At 40.2% G+C, this 19,792-nt stretch overlaps 1 protein-coding gene across 7 annotated transcripts in view; it reads right to left on the bottom strand.

Annotated features, from left to right (window-relative positions):
- The window catches only part of SLC6A5 (solute carrier family 6 member 5), a 54,157-nt gene extending 43,722 nt beyond the window's left edge, over positions 1 to 10,435 (bottom strand). The window contains exons 1-6 of one of the 7 annotated variants that reach the window (XM_039535564.1): positions 10,392 to 10,435; positions 10,243 to 10,314; positions 7,488 to 7,619; positions 6,851 to 7,024; positions 1,919 to 2,060; positions 1,360 to 1,492 (exon numbers count right to left, since the gene is read on the bottom strand). In XM_039535564.1, coding sequence (XP_039391498.1) covers positions 1,360 to 1,492; positions 1,919 to 2,060; positions 6,851 to 7,024; positions 7,488 to 7,596 — 558 coding nt within the window. In that variant the 5' untranslated portion in view covers positions 7,597 to 7,619; positions 10,243 to 10,314; positions 10,392 to 10,435. Of the gene's footprint in view, positions 1 to 1,359; positions 1,493 to 1,918; positions 2,061 to 6,850; positions 7,025 to 7,306; positions 7,422 to 7,487; positions 7,620 to 7,736; positions 7,800 to 7,863; positions 8,094 to 9,687; positions 9,808 to 10,242; positions 10,315 to 10,391 lie in introns of those variants that run through there. The other 6 variants (XM_039535566.1, XM_039535562.1, XM_039535563.1 and 3 more) reach the window with 6 other exon arrangements.
- Between the last annotated feature and the right edge of the window lie 9,357 nt (positions 10,436 to 19,792).

Here is a 19,792-nt window from a genome sequence, read left to right as displayed (position 1 = left end):
GAACAGAAATATGAAAGGTTGTCCAAGTCTCCTGGAAACATAATTGCCAAATACATTAAAAAGAAGTGGATCACTGTTAAGTCCTCTGCAGATCTGGGAGTGAACATCCCACCAAAAATATCTGCCGATTTCCACTGGCTTTCTAGTTAATCAGGAATGTAGGAGCAAATGCTAATAGAACATTTCACTGACATTTAGTTATCAGGGGTTCTCAAAATTCATTGCACCACAACCCCCTTCTGACAACAAAAATTACTTCACAACCCCAGGATGGGGGATCAAAGCGTGAGCCCACCTGAGCCCAGCCGTCCTGGGCAGGGAGGAGGGTGGGCCAAACCCAAGGGCTTCAGCCTCAGGTGGGGGGGGCGGCCTATAACCTGAGTCCCACCACCCAGGGCTGAAGACCTTGATCTTTGGCCCCAGGTATTTGGGCTTGCACTTCGGCTTGTGCCTCGGACGGTCGTGCTCGGGCTTGGGTTTCGGCCCAGTCCCCAGCAAATCTAACACCAGGCATGGCAACCCCATTAAAACAGGTTTGTGACCCACTCTGGGGTCCTGATCCACAGTTTGAGAACCACTGAGTTAAGTGAACCATCTGGGATGCAATCCTGCACCTAGAATTCCCCCTGAAGTGAACAGAAATATTGTGTAGAGCTGGGCAAACAACAGATGTTTTGGTTTATTGGCAATTAAAACAAAAAAAAACAAAAGAAAACCACATTTGAGGTTGCACCAAAGATGGCACTTTTCAAAATTGTTGGCAAATCAAAAAGAAAGAAAACAGTTTATGCTCAAACAAAATGTTTTATTTTGTTTTTAAGAATTAATATTTTTAAAATTTTCTTAAAGTTAAAGGAGATTTCGAAATGAAAAATCATTTTGAATCAAAAAATCAAAATGTTTTATTTTTTAAATAGCAAAATGAAATATTTCAATTTTTTCATAATTTTTGACCAAAACAATTCAGTGAAATCAACACAAATTTTCAAAATGTTTTGGTGTCACCAAATCTGCATTTTTGCTCAAAGAAGGTTTTTGTTAAAACATTGTGCCCAGCTCCCACCTTGAGTGACAAGGAAAATAGGCCTGGATTCAAAATGAGACCACTTCACAAACTTCCCATAAAATGGGATCATCCCCTTTCAAAATGTTCCATAAAGTAACACCAGCAACTCTTCCTGCCATTTTCCACTGGCCCTGCTGATGATACTTTGGAAGTTCAACTTCCAGTCAGGTCCCATAAAAACTTTTGCTTTTAGCAACTTTCAGCTGATTCACTGTCTTAAACTATAAGCGCTATGGATTTAAAGCAACATAGTGTACTGTTACTGGTTTACTGTGGTAAAGTAATATTCTCACTTTTCCCGATGTCTTGATTCCTTTAGCCAGAGATGCGTACACAATCGCCCAAGCCAGAAAGAGAGCAAGTGCCAAGGGCCACCTGATTTCACCAGGATATTCAATCCCTGCAGAAATCTTCAATACAAAGTACCTGAGAGTCAAAAAGTTAGTGACAATGATTGCAAGCTGCATTCTCCCAGTGTAAGGATCTACATTAGACACTGCTTATAGTGCTGAGAAGTTTCTCTGAGCTTCAGGCTTCAGTGAAATTCACCATTTATTGTTATACCTTTTATTAATAATTATTGTTATTTATTATTTATGTGCATTGTGGCAGTGCCTAAGAGACACAGTCATAGACTTGGACTGCATTTTGCTAGGTACTGTACAAACAAAACAAAAAGATGGTCCTTTTTCTCTTGAAACAGCTCTTTTATCCTTCATGCCTGAAGGACAGTTCTCACATGCTGTAGTTCCAGTCTTCTGGAGCCAGTCATAAGTGACCCACTCAATTTAACCCCCAGACTTCATTAGCAGAAAAGTAACCTGACATTTTCTAATCAAATAGGGGTCTTACTTGAAGTACTCTTCACTTCCACTGACAAAAGTCTTGTTTCCTTGGCTGGTGAAGTTAACCATAGTCAAGTTTGGATAGGCACTCATACAGAAAGTAGAGTTCTTGATCTGTATATTTGGGTGGTCATCAATGATGCACGAATCTGTTAAGAAAAGGTACAAATAAAGTACTGTACTGGACTAAACATTTTTGGGACTGATGGGTACAACTCTGAACATACACTGTATAATATAGATCTACTTAATGGTGAAATTTTATGTTTCTATAGCACCTTGGAACCAAGGATCTCAATTCATTTTATAAATATAATTTTTATTAAGTCTCAATACCCATCTCAGATAGCTGACATTGTTATCCTTTTTTTCACCAATGGGTAATCTAAGGCACAGAGAGGTTTAGGAACTTAGTCAATGGGAGATATGGGTGAGCAATTAATGCAGAATTGACCCCTAGTTCACTCACCCAAGGACAATATTAATCTGTGGCAACACTGAGAACAGAACCCAGGAGTCCCATCCACTAAACAGATGTAAATACAGAGACAGAGATCCAACAAAAATTACACCTATGAAAAACAATTGTACTCCAAAAACACACCACTGTAAATGTTAAATAAGGTAATATGGTTGAATCTTAGCCACATATGGTTCCAAACCAAACCCTAAGATCTATTTTGGGAGAATTTGGATTCAGATATAAGTGTTACATTGATACTTATCCTTACAACATACAAATAAATTCCAGATCTGAAAATCCCCAGACTTTAAGGGTCTTCAAATCGGATGTGAATCAATGTGTGATCTGGGGCTACTTTAGTCTGAACAGAAGCCCTCTGTGATTATAGAAATGATGGTCTTTGCCAAAGTTCCCAAAGATCACCAACAAATTTAAAACAAACAAGTTTGTTAATTCAAGAGTATTTCATTTGAGTAGAAAGTATACATTTTCTAAGCTGAATTGCCAAGAGACGGCTAGCATGGTCTCCCTCTCTCAGTATTTATCCATATCTTCTGAAGCTCAAAAACTTCCTAACTCGGAACTTACATAATTCTAAACCACTATGTTCAGTTACATTAAACAGAATCATTCTGTTTAATGTAACTCCTTCCTGAAGATATCATTACTGGCCATTTTAATAATTATTTGAGACCATACAAAAGAAACATGAAATACAAAAATATTTCATAGGTGTTTAAGCATTGCCAGCAGGGCATCACTTCCCATTTGTATTTCCTGACACAGCCATGCTCAGCTCTCTGATAAGAGGAAAGGCCAGACTTCTCTGAAATGGATATTGTCACAAAAGGATGTGTTGAGCTGTCATCTCCTTTCCCCCCAGACTCTAATGATATCACCAGGTCCACGATTCCCCTGAGCTCTACCTGCAGGCGGATATGGAGACCAGCAAAAGTGAATTTAGGTGTCACCCTATGAAACCTACTATGAGCTCGTTGCAGTTAGATGTATAATTTGATATTTTCTGTTTCTAGCACCAATTTCAAAGCTACTTACTTGTTTGTGATCATAGTTCTATGGCTCTCTAAGGCTTATTTTCATTGACAATGAGAAGAGACAAGTCTAATGCTTCTGTAAAATATATTCCCTGTGAGTGTGTGCATCTGTGTCCACAAGCAAGAGCAAGGGGTATATATACAGGTGCACACGGTTTTAGATTGTATTGGAAGGTTTTCCTTAAATAGAATTATTAATTATTATAGTGTCTATCTGTGCATGCAAAGTGCACAAATATACAGGCCACACTATAATATATCTATTTAAAGAAAACCTTCCAATCCAATCTAAAACCATGTGTGCCTATGCACATACACCTTGCTGACATGCACACAGAATATATTACACAGATGTCTTAGAAACATCTCTCCCCATTTCCAATGAGACTAAGCCTTAGAGAGCCATAGCACAATGAACAGTAAGAGGCTTTGAAATCTCTGCTACTAACAGAAACTATTAATCTACACGTCTAACTGCAACCAGCTCATAGGTGGTTTCATAGGGTGACACCTAAGGTCACTTTTGCTGCACTGCAGCAACTCTGCACAGCATTAACATTTGATAGCTTAGTTCTGTAAAGCTTTTGGTTTCCTTGCACTATCCTCTTAAAATCAGCAGAGGGCACAATTGTACTTTCAAGTATAAGCCCCTGCAATCATGTGCAAATAAGTCTTCTCATGCAGTGCTATTGATCAAAACTGAACGTACAACAGAAACAAGGATTACACTACCTTGGAAGATGTTAACATGAAATTACATTTACATGGACAAACATTCATAATTAAAACCATACTTTTTTGAAATCAGGAAAGATGTCAAGTGGTAACCGTGCTTGCTTTTCTGTAGAAGAAAGCTGAAACCAATCTCTGGCCTTTCAAGACTTGACACTAATTTTTGAAGATAGACAAAACCTTTCAGTTGCTGAGCAATTTGAAGGATAAACATGGCAGAGAAACTGATCACATTAAACCAATAGGAAAACCTGCAGGTGGCACTCCCCAACTTTAAAGATAGAAATAAAGGATCCTTAAAATGAGATCTGATCATCCCTGTGCTATATCTTTATAAGACAAAGCCCTTATATTCAACAACCCGTTTAGAACCATGCTTAAATTTAAGCACCCGAGGAGTCACACTGTCTTCCATGGGGCAGTTCATACTTAAGGATAAGCACATTGCTCAAGCGCTTTGCTGAATGGGAGCCATAGCACTGCATTCAGATTGTACTCTCTCAGGCTTCATTGACATTGAGGAGATTAAATATTTTAAGGGAGTTTAATGCTTTAAATTTTCACCTTTAAAAAAGAGGCCAATGTTTACACATTTTCAAGAAAATATATGAAAATCATTCATTGGCTTTATGGATTAGCACACAGTTCAACAGCTGTCTTTGCTAGGTGCCTGAAAAGACAAGGGCGGCTGGGCTGATTATCTGGAGGTCCCAGGCAAATGTGAAAGACAGATTTCAGAACATTAGAAGTGTGAGTCAGATTGTACTATGGATCAAATGCAACCCTAGCATAATCACTCAACTCCATCAAAACAATTGGGATTGTTGTAGGGCTGAATTTGTTCCTATACTCCCGTTTGAAATTGGTCCCCAAGGACCCTTTTCTATTGACATCAACAGAATAGGATCAAATCCTAAGAGTTCAGACCTCCGGTGCATGATCAGTAATTATTAAAATTTCCCTAACTTGTTGTTTTAGTAGTTATAAATTATTTGTATTACCCTAGTGCCTAGGAGCCCTATATCTGTACAACATGGGGGTTTAAACCTCAGAAGCAATGTCCTTGTTTCTCATTATGTTGCCATAGTGTCTTGTAAAGCTGAGCAAATAAATCATAAGGTGTAATGTATTCCACTAATTTTTCTCCCTGTCTAGTTTGTGCATCATTCACTAACAGGTCACAGATTTCTTGAATGTATTAGTTATTTGAAATTAGGTATTAAATAATTTCTGTAACTAATTCTGAATCTGTAGCTTGTGTGTGCACAGTGCATTGTGAGTTCTCAAGATTGGCAATGCAAGCAGTTTAGATTGGATACACAAACCACTTAGTAGGTTTCCTTTCCCTGACCAAATGAAACTCTTGGAATCAGGTGCTCAGGCTGAACAGTACAGTTACAAATTGGAAACTGGCTTTCCTTAAACAGCCACTTGAAATCCACTATTGAGTAATGAGCAAGTGACCATTCTTGCTAGCACACTCCTTTGCTGGAATATTTTCAGGACTCAAACACAATAGAGATGCAAATACAGCTAAAGTAAGTTTGATTAAAAAGATGAATCGATATAAAAATTGAATGTATCAACTTTATAAAAGCCAGATCTGAAGCCCATTGAAGTCAATGGGAGTCTTTCCATTTACTTACATGAAATTTGGACAGGGCCCTAAATCTGCTACAGCAGAGTTTTGGTGGATTGTACAGTGGTCATAGTCATAAAATGAAACATGTGACTCTGGCTTGCTTTGCTCCAGCAGATCAGGAGGGAAACTTGGGAAAGATTTATTCCTGGCGAGTTAGAAATTAAAGCAATGGGACTACTTTGTGGGGGAAATTGGCTCAACTGAGCTGGTCAGTACTGACAAACTACATTTGTCTTCTACCCCCCACCCCTCCCAAAACATGTTTTAAAAATTATTTGTTGTTAAAGAGATTTTATAAACAGCACTTAATAAATAATACCTAATCATAAGTGATCGAAATGCTCCATGACACAAGCAGGTGACTGCCATAGCACTTCCAGTCTCAGTGCACTAAAATTCATCTGATATTGGAAGCACAGATGGAAGGAACCTATAAGGAACTTGCAAGTACCATATTACTGCTAAAAAGAGCTGATAAAAATGCCATTTATTTTTGTGGGAAGTGTAAAAACTCCCCCCCACACACACACACACACACACTAATTTTCAGTTTTTAGATTTTGTTTGTTTCTGTTTTCTAAACTTGTTTTCAGTAAAATTCTTTGGCTTTCAGTAAAAATTGTAAGTTTTCATAAAAAGTCAAAAACTTTTACTGAAAACCAAAACTTTTCACCAATAATATTTTGGTTTCCAGCTTCCAATTTTTCATGGAAGAACTGAAAAAAATGGACAAAATCCATTTTGGCCAAAAGGTCATTTTGGGCTTTCTTTATTATTGGGTTTTTTTTCCCAAAATAAAAACAAACAAACAAAATCCAACTAATGGATCTAAGAGAAGAGTGCATGATTATACAGATCACTTTAAACCAACTGCATCAAATGACACTGCCAATGACATTCAGGATCTGACTTCAGTGGGATTGTTGTCAAAATAAGGACTGCAGTGTTAGTTCCTAATAAAGTGTCATAGGTACAATATCTCCTCCAACCCAACTTGTAAGGAACATCCTTTAAAATAAAATTTTTAAAAAGTGTGTCACAACTTACCTAATAAAAGTTTTCTTTTATCTTTGCAGTCCGGTGTATTCCAAGGATTGGTGCAGGAAGCCCAGGGTAATACACGGACAAAGGATGCAAAAAGGTAGAAAAGTGTGTAGCACATAATAATATTATAGTATATGGCTATTAGAACAGAGATGATCAGCATAGCAATGCCACAGCCTGAAAAAGAAAGGAGATGAAAGGTTAATACAATCACACATATTCCTGATTACAAACCTATACTATCAATGGATTGTAAAATATCCAAACCTGACCATATCATAAGCAGAAAGACATTTTTCAGCTGTTGCACATGCAAAAACCGTTTCCCTGAAGGCCCAGCAACAACACCCCAGCATCGGCTATGCAAGTCACTTATTGAATACAGATCAGTATATATATTTTTAAAAATTCTGTTATATAAAATAATGATATAATTGTGAAATTAACACAAAATATTACTTGGATTTCCTAAGAAAAGAGGACAAGTTAAATTAACATTCCCTTTTGCAATAGCATTCCAAGGTCAAATGCAGACTGCAATGCTTGGTTCAAGTAACAATGCCATGCCACAAAAGCTTGAGGCAACTCATACTTCTCTACAGATGTTCCCTTAAACATGAAGGGGAGAGCTGACGCTCACCTTGTAAGGCTGGGATAGCTTTCCAGACAGACACAGGTCCCTGACTAGCAAACTGCCCCAGTGAAACTTCCAGGAAGAAAATGGGTATTCCAGCTAGTGCCAGCATCATCAAGTAGGGGATGAGAAATGCACCTTGGGGAAAAGAGGAGAAAGATCTGAACTGCAGTGGGAAAATGCTCAAGCTGCGTAATTCTCAGCATCAAACACCATTCAAGTTAACAAAGATTCGTGGTATTTAGGAAGCCTTACAAGAACCTACTCCACTAGCGTATTAGCGGATGGAAAAGGCTACTGCAGTGGGAACACCGCACACTCTAATCTGTTTAGAAGGGACACTGTAGGGCGTTTTGTTTCAGTAAATTAATCTTAAACATACTGCTCACCGCCATGCGTTTGACTAACTCATTAAGAAGGGCTAGTACTGTGTCTTGAGAAAAGTCCTGTTCTAATTATATGAATCAGTCCTTATTCATTCTCCGGGAGTATTACGAATTGATTTCTGTACTTTGCCACATTCCAGGGTTTCTTATTTTGTCTGGAAATGAATACCACTCTCGCTGCTGGTGGTAACCCCGATTTAATTAATTAGCGTCAATTCCCCTCATCATCAACTGCAACTGTGTCTTGCTTCCTTGTCTATGTTTGAAGGGACCCAGTCTCCGGTGAGCGTGAGGGCAAGAGTCATTGGTACAACCAGCTGCAGTGATCAATGTGGGGAATAAGACAACTTTACACCCATCATGCCGAGATTCTGGTGTATTAGAACAACACAAGGGATCTAAATGGAGGCTGAGATGAGCAAGTATGCTCTTCTGTAACAAGCAACAGAGTCCTGTGGCACCTTAAAGACTAACAGCTGTATTGGAGCATAAGCTTTCGTGGGTGAATACCCACTTCGTGAGACGCACGTAATAGCTTGCCCAGAAGGGTTAACAATGAGAGTGCCAGTCACTCTCCAATGTTGTCTGTATTTTTTTTCTTTTAATCTTTCTATAACACAATTGTATTCAACAGGAAATTGGTTAATGCCAGTAAACCCTAGAAAGGCTTGGGAAGAGTCATCGCATGCAGTACATACAAGACTGCGCAACAGAACCTCTGTAGACAATTAATTACTGCCAGGGCAAGTGAGCCAGATTTCGGGGCAATAAATGTGCTTCTTTGGAAAAGTCACTTAATTAATCTTGGCTACCACTTTGATGAGGATAAAAGTTTGTTTAAATATATATTCGTTACATTCCTGGAGTTTATTTCCAAATCAAGGATTTAAACTATTAGGGATCTTTTTCAAAGAGTCTTACTACTGCAGGAAAACTGCTCTTAAAGGGGAAGAGTCACTTCGAAATACGCAGAGAATATGCACACAAGCACATACACATTCCGTTGCAAAATGCTGTATCGGCTTGAGCGCAACAGGAAAAAAATGAAGACCTAGATTCCGAGTGTCATAAGATACGCGTGTTTTCATCCAATGAGAAGATACCAAATTCAGTACAATCCTTGATTTCTCATATTTACAGTAAGCTACAATGTGTGTGGAAAGACATTTTTAGAAGGGTGGGAGCGGAATAAAACCTATCTTAAATTTTATATACGCTTATTTCTGCCAAAGAATGACTTACTGAGCTCCGATATATAAAGGATTTACAGTGAAAGTCCTACATTTCCTTTTATAAAATGAATAAAGGAATTTCTCTGCAAAACCTCTTATATAACGGAGTTCAGTAAGTCATTCTTTGGCAAAAATACGTGAATGATCCACTTCTTACAAACTGAAGGATGTTTAGTCTATCTGGTATTTTAAACAATTACAGGCCTGTTCACTATATTTTACCATATGACAGTGGTTAGAGTTGCTTGATTACCGCAACTGTTTCTCAAAAAAAAAGAGCCCGCTCGTTGTCTGCAAGACTTTGTTGGACTCAACAGAAAAGGCTATTTAAATCTAATTAGATGTTTTTAAGTCAAATTGCGTTTTCTATAATAAAACGGTTTAAGCAACACAACTGCACACTGCTTTTTCAGCACATTTATTATATGTGTATGTTACTTTGTTGAACATTATTCAGACTTTTTAAAAATTACTGTTTCTGAGGTAGTGAAATGGGGTTTAAAATAAATGAGCAGTTCGACCTAAAATATTATTGAGGATTGATTTTGATTCAGATTTTGCAAAGATTTCCCCTTATTTTATACTTACTTTGGGTTCTCCTATTTTACCTTCGCTTTCCAAAGCCAAGTATTTGGATTAGTACCGCTTCTGTGCGATTGAATTTAAATTCACACGTTTATTTTAATTTATACTTTGGCTGGAACGTTCTTAGTCAAGTGAAAACCGGTGCTCAAAGTTTATCAGTGTGTTTGTTCATTTTCTCTCTCTCTCTGTGGCCAGTATTAAGTAGGGAAGCATCTCCTTTAAAAAAAACTCAGAACATGCTATTTTCTAAGGACCATTGATGTCAATGTGAATTTTAGCTTTTAAAAAACGATGGTTTGGTCTAGCCCTAAATCTTTGATTGACACAGGATATTCGTTGATATGTTTTGAAGAGCGGGTGTTGGGGGAGGTCTTTTCCCAGGCACTTTCCTCTCGCCCCAGACCCCTTCCCTCCCCCGCCCCGACAAGTTATTTGCTGGCTCAGTATCGCTTGAAGAGCAGCAGGGTGTATAAAGACAGGAAAAGCCATACCTCCCCCATTCTTAAAGGCCAGGTACGGGAACCTCCAGACATTGCCCAGCCCCACTGCATAACCCACCATGGAGAGGATGAAGTCCATCTTGCTAGACCAGTTCCCTCGGGCTTTATTTTCATCCCCTTTATCGTCCTCCTGAAGGGTGGAGGGGAAAAACACATTGTCAACGTGGCTGTTTTCAGATAAAACAAAAATCTCAGTTCTGCAATTACCTGGCGCCGCAAGAAGACGTTATTACAGACCAGCTGCTCCGGGGAGGTGGGAGAGAGAAAATATCCAATACAAAGAGATATTACTATATATAACAAGCAGAGTCCTCGTCTTCACCCTCCTACCACCCCATGCAATCTACACCAATAATTCTGTGCGCTCTCGGTTTCATTGGATACAATCACCTAGCTCTGGATCGGGCTCCTGCTGAGGATTTTTGTCATTGACTTCAGTGGAAGCAACAGAGGACCTCAGTTTGGGCATTGTTTCAAATTGGGGAGGGGTTAGTGATAGCGAGAACTATTCGGCCCAGTGCTTCTTAATCCTTCCATGTGAGTTCAATGAACAGCCATGAATTTTCTCCTGGTGTATCTGATATTTAAATTCTAGGGCTCTGAATTTTTATTCCAGGTCCTGACCGATGGGCAGAGAACTGATTTCTGTTGCGATTCTTTCTGGAAAAAAAATCTAACCCAGGTTAGATATATTTGGCGTGTACCTGAGCTGCTTTGCTCTTCTGTGGATCGTGCTGCTCTGAGGAGAACGATTCCCCAGTGAGCCAGAACTGATTGGTCCTCAGGAGTCAGATCCTGCGCACCAGTAGAGTCAGGAGAACTCCACCACAGTTTGGCATCATGGAAACATCCTTTAGTCTAGTACAAAGCTAGGCCGTCTCGTTCTCTCCCGCTCCACCCCACCCCAGCAAAGATCTTTGTTGAATGATCCCGGGTCGCCTCTTTCCCTTGAATACGAATGTCCCCAGTCCATGTGGAAGAGAAAGCGCAGCGCCGTTCCCGTCGCATTGGTAATAGCAAGGAGCTCTGACGCCCGGAGTAAGGCTGTCTCCCGGATTATATTCCACTGGGAGCAGCCCCTGCTAGGGGAGAGTGTGAGGTGCGCGTTAGCCACATTTTCACATCGTTCAGCAATGCCTAGGAGCCGCTCACTGACCCTGAATAACGATCGAGCTGTCTGAGAGGGAGTGATTGATCACCAATCCCAGCCCGGTGGCTGGTCAGGGACAGGGTTTGTGCAATGGCTGGCTGATTTTGTCCTTGTTTTTGGTTACAACCTCCAATGCGTTACAGGCAGTAACATCGGCAGAGGTGTTAGCGCAATGCAAAGCCTTTATAAACGGGGCCAGTGAACGGCAGGGCAATCTCTTGGTATTTGATGCCAGAAAGGGAGAGTTGACCTGAAAAAAAACTAGGTAAACAAACTTTTCTTCCTAGCGTGAAGGAGACCGTGTGCAACTGAATTCAACCACAAGTATTCTGAGCTTCGTTATTTCGTTCCGGGCAAATTCTGATGGTTTTTATCGCCCATTTTAAGAGAACCACCCCATTGCAGCTGAGCTTTAGAGGCAGGCACTGCTCAATACGCGCCTTTGAATTAGCTTGGAACTATTGATCATCCATTTTCCTATTGTTAACAAATTATTATTAATCAGCAGCAAAGAGACTCCCGTTGCATAATTTCAGTCACACCGTTTTCTTTCTATAAGGGGGTCCTTTTGAGAGGGAGAGATTATCAGTAATTACCCCCTTGGACTGTGCCCAAATCACCTTTTTTGTGTTAGGCATTTAGAACTTGGAATCCAAATACATATGTACTTTAACGAGCTTTGCTCAATGGTGTCAAAACACATGTGATCTACCCGGCTCACTTAGAGGAGGGGAAAGCGACAGAGAAATAACTTACCCCGTTAACACTGCCAGGCAGAACAGAAGTGTTCCCATCTGTGCCCAAAACCACGGTGCTCTGGCTCATGGTCACCCAACCGCTGTTGGCATTGTTTTGCTCCAGTGTGCTCTTACCAAGACTTTGATTAGCTTCGCCGTCTGTGCTTTGCAAAGGGGGGATTTTGCAGTGGAGAATACTGGCTTGCCCTTGGTTTCCTGCGCTGGGGATGTTCTTTAGCGGAAAGGTTTCTACAGAATCCTTTCGGGTGGTGGAGTTGGCTTGGACTGCGGTGCTGCTGAGCTTGCAGATCCCAATTTTGGTCCTCTCAAAATCGTTCGATTTGGCTTCTTCAGATAGAGAGATTTTGTTGTCGCTGGAGAGAGATCTGGAGACCTTGGCCAACTGGGACGGGGCTTTTGAAGGTAGGTTCTGCTGTTCATTTTCAGGGCTGGTTCCTATAACTCCCGCACCTTCAATTTGTCCAAGGGCAACTGTTTCAGGGCTGTTGACAACCTGCTTGTTCATATCCGTTTGACTGGTGTAATCCTAAAATGACAACATCACATACTTTACACCGAAAAAAGCGTTCAGATTTTGTTTTTCGGTAGTTCACAAATGAGCACTGTGCATAAAACTGCGGTGCAATTTTGCTGCTAACCGTGGCTAGGAAGGTTTTACAGTATTTTCAGTCTACACGGCTCTCTTCGGTAGCCTTAGCACGTTACACGCTAATATTCTGAGAAGCTAACCGGGAGACGAAAATAATAGAGACTGCAAACCTATAATTCTAGACAATGTTTCTACAGCCCTGCGCCTGCAAACCTTGTTGGATTTCACATCACGACTGTAGAATGCTCCCTTCCCCTATCACCGTTGCAGAAAGCTTCTTTAATTTTACGCCCCATTTCCTTTCTGTCATTCAACAATGCACACTGGCTTTTTTATAGGCAATAAACAAGCTGCCCTGTAGGCAGCTAGAGATGCTGCAACCAAACGGAATAGTTGGTATAATGTTGGTTAGCATTCCCGATATTCCCAAATGAAGTTACTAGATTCATTCTAAATATGGAAAAGACAACACGATGAAGGGATATTCTACACCAAAACAAATGCTGGATTATTATTCTAAAATAAGCTTTCGAAATCACGCTCGTTTTAAAGATCTAAAATTTTCGAAAATAGCAGATAGTCTGATTGGTTAAATATTGCTAGTTACAAACAAACAAGCTGCTAAAGCTCACCATTTAACAATTTCTTGTTAAAAATGTGTGCCCTTCTTTGTTTTACACGGTCACATTTCAAAGGAAGAAAATTGCCTGATGCAGTTTTCTTCGCATATATCCTTCTTATCTTTAACAATCTCCAAACCCACCCCGTGTCAGCTAATGAAACATCTGCATAGAACTCGATAGCGATGTTCTGAGGTCTGAAGTACATACGTTTCTGAATACGTTCTCTTTCTTCTCTTATGTTGACTATTATTATAGGTTGAGAAAGGTTTTCCCCATAGTGGAAAGTAGCCTTTCAGCACCCTGGACAGTTCCTATTCGAAACAAACCCCTTCACCCCACAACCTAGAATAGGTCTGTTAAGGAGCCACAGGACTCTTTGTCGCTTTTTACAGATCCAGGCTAACAGGGCTACCCCTCTAATACTTTTGCATGACTATTACTCTCTACATGAAGTAATACGTGAAATTAACAAATAGAAACTACATAGAATATAGTCAAAGTAAATTCTAAAGAAAAACTCTCCCCCCACCTTAACCACATCACAAAGACAGAAAAACAAGCACTTACCATGTCTTAAATAGCAATAGATTGAACGGGTGGAGGTAAAAACAGCAGTACAGGCGATTGATAGACTGAATTTTGCTCAGCCAAGAGCAAAGCTTTCTATAGCTCCTTGGGAAAGATTGGGTTTGCGTCAGTGCAGAGCAAGGTGCCCTTCGTTTGACATTTTCTTGATAATAAGAGTTTGATAAATCATTACCCTTGGATTCAGATTTTAAAGGGACAAGAAGAAGCCAGAGCGCCGGCTAGCTGTCACTCAGGTAGGAGTGGGATTGCGTGTTCAGTGTGATTCATATGGGACTGACTACTAAACCAAACCCAGCAAGAGCACTGGCAAAAGCAGAACTTTCTTGCTGGTAATTAGGAGGAACATGTGAGAAACACGTCCTATTGCACCCAAAGCAGAAGAGCCAAGAGGAGAAGCCTTTCATCTCTCTCTCTCTCTCTCTTCCTTGTTATTGTTTTTTATTCAACATTCGATATTCCTTGTCCCTGGATCTCTGCATCTGACAATGATTCCAACGATAACACCTTGTTAATCATATAATATTTAGAGTGGCTTCTTCCTCTACCTAACTGTGCACCGTTAGACAATAATATTTTAACGTGTTTATTATTACTGCACCTCCAGGGGGGAAGCCCTACCTAAACAAATCGAAGCGGAATCACTCCACAAAGTTTATCATCTGAGTAAAGAAATATTTCTTTTCATCAAGACCCTCTTCACTGCAGTTGGGCGGGGGAGGGAATACAACGTTCAGTGCAGTTTTAGATGTTATCCCTTACAAGCAAGACGAAAACTCTTTAGAAGTCAAGATATTAAGTTGGCGATAGAATTGATTTTCCAGTGAAGGAATCCATCGATGCATTTAATAATCACTCGTAAATGGGTGCTATGGGAGGCTGCCTAATGCAGTTGAGCACAAGGTGTCATTGCTTTGAAAGTAAGTAATCATAACATCTACTTTTGACAAATCTCGATGTGCCTTAAACAACGCTCTCTCTGTCTTTCCATTTGAAAGTATATGCCCTCTGTTTCTTCCCAACCCCTCCACACATTATGTTATATCCAAGTGTGGTCAATCCGAAGTGTATGCCTGTTATTAATCGGGAGCAAATATAACTTTAAATTAAAATATTTTTAAAAAATCTACTGCTACACCCCTTCTCTTATAGAAGACTAACCCGGATTTCAATAGAAAAACTAATCCTTAACACACATTATTTCCAAACTACCTGCTGCCTTGTGCCATAATTAGTCTTAGTTCCTAGCCAGGTGATTTAAGAGCTCTGCTCCCCTGCAGCCAGCTCTGCCCAGGAGTCTCAGGCAGCAGCCCAGCACTATGCATGTAGCTGCAAGGACTGCCCATCACAATCATAACTCAACACGGGTCTTTGAATTACACCTTCTCACTGCAGCCATAGGCAGAAATTCATCTGCAGGACTAATATATAAAAAGCACCACAAGGTGAGGGAGGTTGGGGCTAGCAACTAAGAACAGAAAATGTCATTTTTCTTGGAAATTTTTATCACATTCCAAAACTTTCAAATTAAACACTCAGAATTGTAAAGCAGAGGCTTAGTCTTCCTTCTGCTGTTATTTAAAACATATTGAAACTCAAAATACATACTTAATTTTTAAATATCCTTACTTAACATCCTCCCAGTTATATTTATTCGAAAATAGTGGAAAGTGTGGGTAGAATCTACTTTTATTTTATTTTAGCAGTACATCAGCAGCTTTCTGTGATATTTTCAGTATTTCTTTACCAGCATATATATTTAACCGCAGAACAGCCTGTTCAGAGGCAGGGAACTGATGATGGTCGTCAATTCAGTTACCTTTCCCCTCAGATTATAGTAATAACTTTACATTCAAAGACTAAATTAAAAGCGACAAGCCAGCTATCCAAGGAGTATTTTTGGTTAGAGAGAATTGAGTGCCTTTTCCAGATACCCACGATTTCCAGAAACAGGCTTGATTTGTTTTGCTTTTTAAAAGGACAGGATTTGAATGGTGAATTCCAATTTCTGAAATATTCTTAATCTTGTCTTTTTCATCAGCTGTGAGATGCTAACTAAACGTTTGACTTCTCGGACGGGAAATTGTACCTTTGTTTCGTAGTTACACGAAAACAAGACGCAGGAAGAAAACTAGTTCGATTCAGAAAGTTTTTAGGAAAAAAAGAGTATTTTGGAGACAGAACAAAGAATTTCCTCAGCCAGGAAGGTTCTAATAGAATTAAGTAATTAATAGTGTATCTGTGTGATAGTTACATAACGAAAAATAAGGGGGGAATACCCCTTTGAGTTCTTCATACAACTTTTCCTTTTCCTCAAAATATCAATTACTGACTTTCCTAGCAAACCCAATTAGAGCCCGTAAAAATAAAACGCGCTCAGAATCCTAATTAACTGGAATTTTCTCTCCCTGCACACAGATCCAAAAGGCTGACTCGAAGTTGTCTTTAGTTTAAGCTATAAGGCGCACTCTAATTTCTGTGCTGCGGCTTTCAGTAAACCCAAAGAATGTAAAACTCTGCCTATAATAAAGACCAGCTAGTAGAGCCTGGGCCCCGGGCATAAGTCTATGCTGCTTAGTTGAGTTTGTGTCATGTGCCTGGTTTTTCTTCTTTGCCAACTTCCACAACCCACCATCAACATGAATTTCCTACTAGTTTCTGGGACAGGAAGAGTTAAGGTTGGGTAGAAATCTGTAGTGCAGAATTTTACAAATGTTGCTGAGCTGGGCGAGTGCGTGACTACCGGGTCATCTTCACAAGAGTGGGCACCAAGCATCAGCATTTACGTATTAGTCTCGTTTGGGTTAAAAATAGCTAGAACTCGTGAGTACTAAAGCTCCCCTCACCCACGTCCATGCGTAATTCCCCTCCTCATCCGTTACCCTTGAACAATATCCTCGGCTTTTTTCGGGGAGCAGGAAGGGTAACTGCATGACCCGTTTCCTTGGGATACCCCTCCAACTCTCCTCTGTACAGGCTGGTGAGAGCTGTTATAACACCAGCTCGGACATGCAGCGATTCCGCCTTACTGTGCCGTGTCCCCCCGAGGACCGCAGCCTGACACGGAGGCTGAGCGGGGAGATTTAGGGACTGGCGCACCCGTGACTCAGAATAATGCGGTTCAATTTGGGCAGTTTAAAGTTTTAAGCGCAGAGTGTATTTCCTCCCCCGCTTTAGCATTGCACCGAATCCATCAAACACACGCCAAAGGAGTAAGGTAGCCCCACCCCTGCGCCATCCTGCTGAACACCGGGTGCCCAGAGACAGGAGAGCGGAGCTGGGAAACCCTGCATGTCAACCAATTTCTGCCCTACGCGCTGAGTTATGAACTCCCTGGCCATATAAGGGGTGAATGGATCCGTTTCCCTGTGGTCGTCTGGGTGCTTAAAACTCCCGCTGCTCTCGGGGGCGAGGGGGTGTATGCGGCTGGTGCACAGATCGCCATGTGTTGCATAGCTCGCCGTGTGCATAACCTGTGTGTACTGGCCCCTCACTCGCTCGCTGTGTCAGTCAGTACCCGCAGTCTTTTTAAAAAAGAAAACACGTCCTCCTGGAGCTATTCCCCGTTCTGGCCGTCTGCTTGGAGTGATAATCGCTTCCCTACACTGAAGCAGAACTGCCTGTAAATCCGCATCCATCACTGCAGCAGACATTCAGATTGAATTAACAAGTCACTACAGTCTTAATTACTTTGTCAAAGATGAAAAATAGTAATTGATCTTGTCCTCGATCGCTTCGCTTCCCTCTGCTCCCTCCTCATAGATAAGCAAATAAATACAAAAAGCAGAGATCCTTTGGAAATGTAAGCTTACACTTTCAGATAATGAAACCGCATGAGGAGGTGTACACACACACACACACACACACACACACACACCCACCCCTCTGCAGAGAAGCTGTCCATGTCCTTGGGATAGTTTGGCTAGGAGGAGGGAGAAAAGCAAAGAGGAAAGATTTTGAATATGTGTAAATGTATATATGACAATTATATACATATATATATTAATTAAAAACACCACTAGATAACGTCCCCACCCTCAGAACAGATATAAGTGTGGATTTCTATGGATATTGGCATACCCCATCTGCACAAGAAGAAAGCTGATATTTCAATTTAAAATATATGTACCTTCATCTAAATCTATCCACCACTACTCAAACACATCTAAAAATACACAGATATTTATAATAAAGTGAGTTCCGGTTTCCAAGCCAAACATCCCTGTCTCACTTCCCCTAACTTCCTGATTCTGGCTGAACTTTTCCATTATTGATCTTAGCTTAAAGGTTGTGGTGGTGTTTGGGGGGTGGATGGGTGCTTGAAAAGCTTGAGCAAAATTGATTGGGTTTGTTGTGTGGTATGTGAGCAGGAAAACACACCACACCAGATACATAATTCCCTACCACCATCCCATTTACCCACTTTTCATACAACTGCCATCTGAAATTTTTGCAACCCCTATAAAACACAAGATTGACTAAGGTTAGAAACTTAAAACTTGGCTTTGTTTTATAGTTTTCACTGAAAAAGAAAAACTGTTGAAGTCTGAAGAAAATCAAATGGGTTTCTGTTTTTTTTCTCCTCTACTCTTTTTTGGCACCTCTGCAGAACAGAGCTATTCAGCAGGTTCAGAGAAAGCAGCCTGAGTTAATGAATCTACATCCATGTATGTTGTTTTCTCTTTTTTCTACTTTTCAGCTAAAGGCCAAAAGTTGTCTTCAATGCAATGTTTGGGATGAGAAATCATTTCAAACACCACAGTAAATTCCGACAGTGAAGGGTTTTTAAGTTAGAATCATGTGCATATTTTACCATTTCCTTAGTTAAAATTAGAGCTAATATAATTTGTTATTAAATTTATGTAACGATATATAAAAGATGTTCAACCTGACTAGGTTAACACTACACTTTAGAATTTGTTATCTTGTAGGTGCTTGATTGCTCAATCTTCATACTGCATTTAAGGGGAGTTTTGTAGGGATGACTTACAGGAGTATTTTTTTAAATTTTTAGATTGATAAGAATGTTCACTTCCACATGGTGCAAGGCACAAGATTACATGTGCATATGTACATTTGCTTCATTAGAGTAAACATGTATACACATACACAGCCATAGATATATAGGGGTAGGTAGTAGTGTGAGATCTTATTGCCGGCTATATTATTCACATTACTTGAGTGAGTTATGTGGGTCAACTCAAACGAGTATCAGCAGCAAACCTGGGACATTCCTCTCTCCAATTTTAAAAAGTTCCTATTTCTAGCTCTGCAAGGTTGCAAGATGTCAGACCTTAAACGTGTCATTGGTCTGAATAAAAATTCTGCCCATCCTGGGCCGTGGGACAACAACATTTTGTTATTCCACATTTGGAGAAAACGCAAGTGAACATACAGGCTATTTTTTATATAAAAGAGAATGAATACAGGCGAGAACTTGTATTTAAACCCAAAAATAGAAGACCAGCAGCAACGTGTTAATTATCTTCCATCGCCCACTGACAATTCTAATAGCAAGACTATAGATTTATATATTTCTGGATTCAGTAACGTTTAAAAACCTGTTTATGGGTTAGATCCAGCAAGTTGCTCAGTACATCCTGTCCTTCATAGTCCAGTCCCACTGCTCCTCTCCTCTCAAGATCCAGACCTACATGAATCCTAAGTTATCTGAACAGTGTGATTGTCCACAAAAAGTCCGGGCCCTTTTAAAGTGGAAGCCTCACCTTAACAGGCTCTGTGATATTGTATTTCTCTCAGTCCAGATAATTACACTCTGATAATGAAGAGTCTGGTAAATCGTTAAAGCATTAATTACATGTACTTTTTCTTCTGTGAAATGCCTCATGCTTATCATGCTTTTTACTAATCAGACTGGACACTTTTTGGATTACCTGTCTTCA

The sequence above is a fragment of the Mauremys reevesii genome, linkage group 4 (genome assembly GCF_016161935.1).
Source record: "Mauremys reevesii isolate NIE-2019 linkage group 4, ASM1616193v1, whole genome shotgun sequence".
In the NCBI taxonomy this organism is placed as follows: Eukaryota; Metazoa; Chordata; order Testudines; family Geoemydidae; genus Mauremys; species Mauremys reevesii.
The sequence above is the reverse complement of the archived record's forward strand: the minus strand, read 5'-3'. Positions and strand labels throughout refer to the sequence as shown.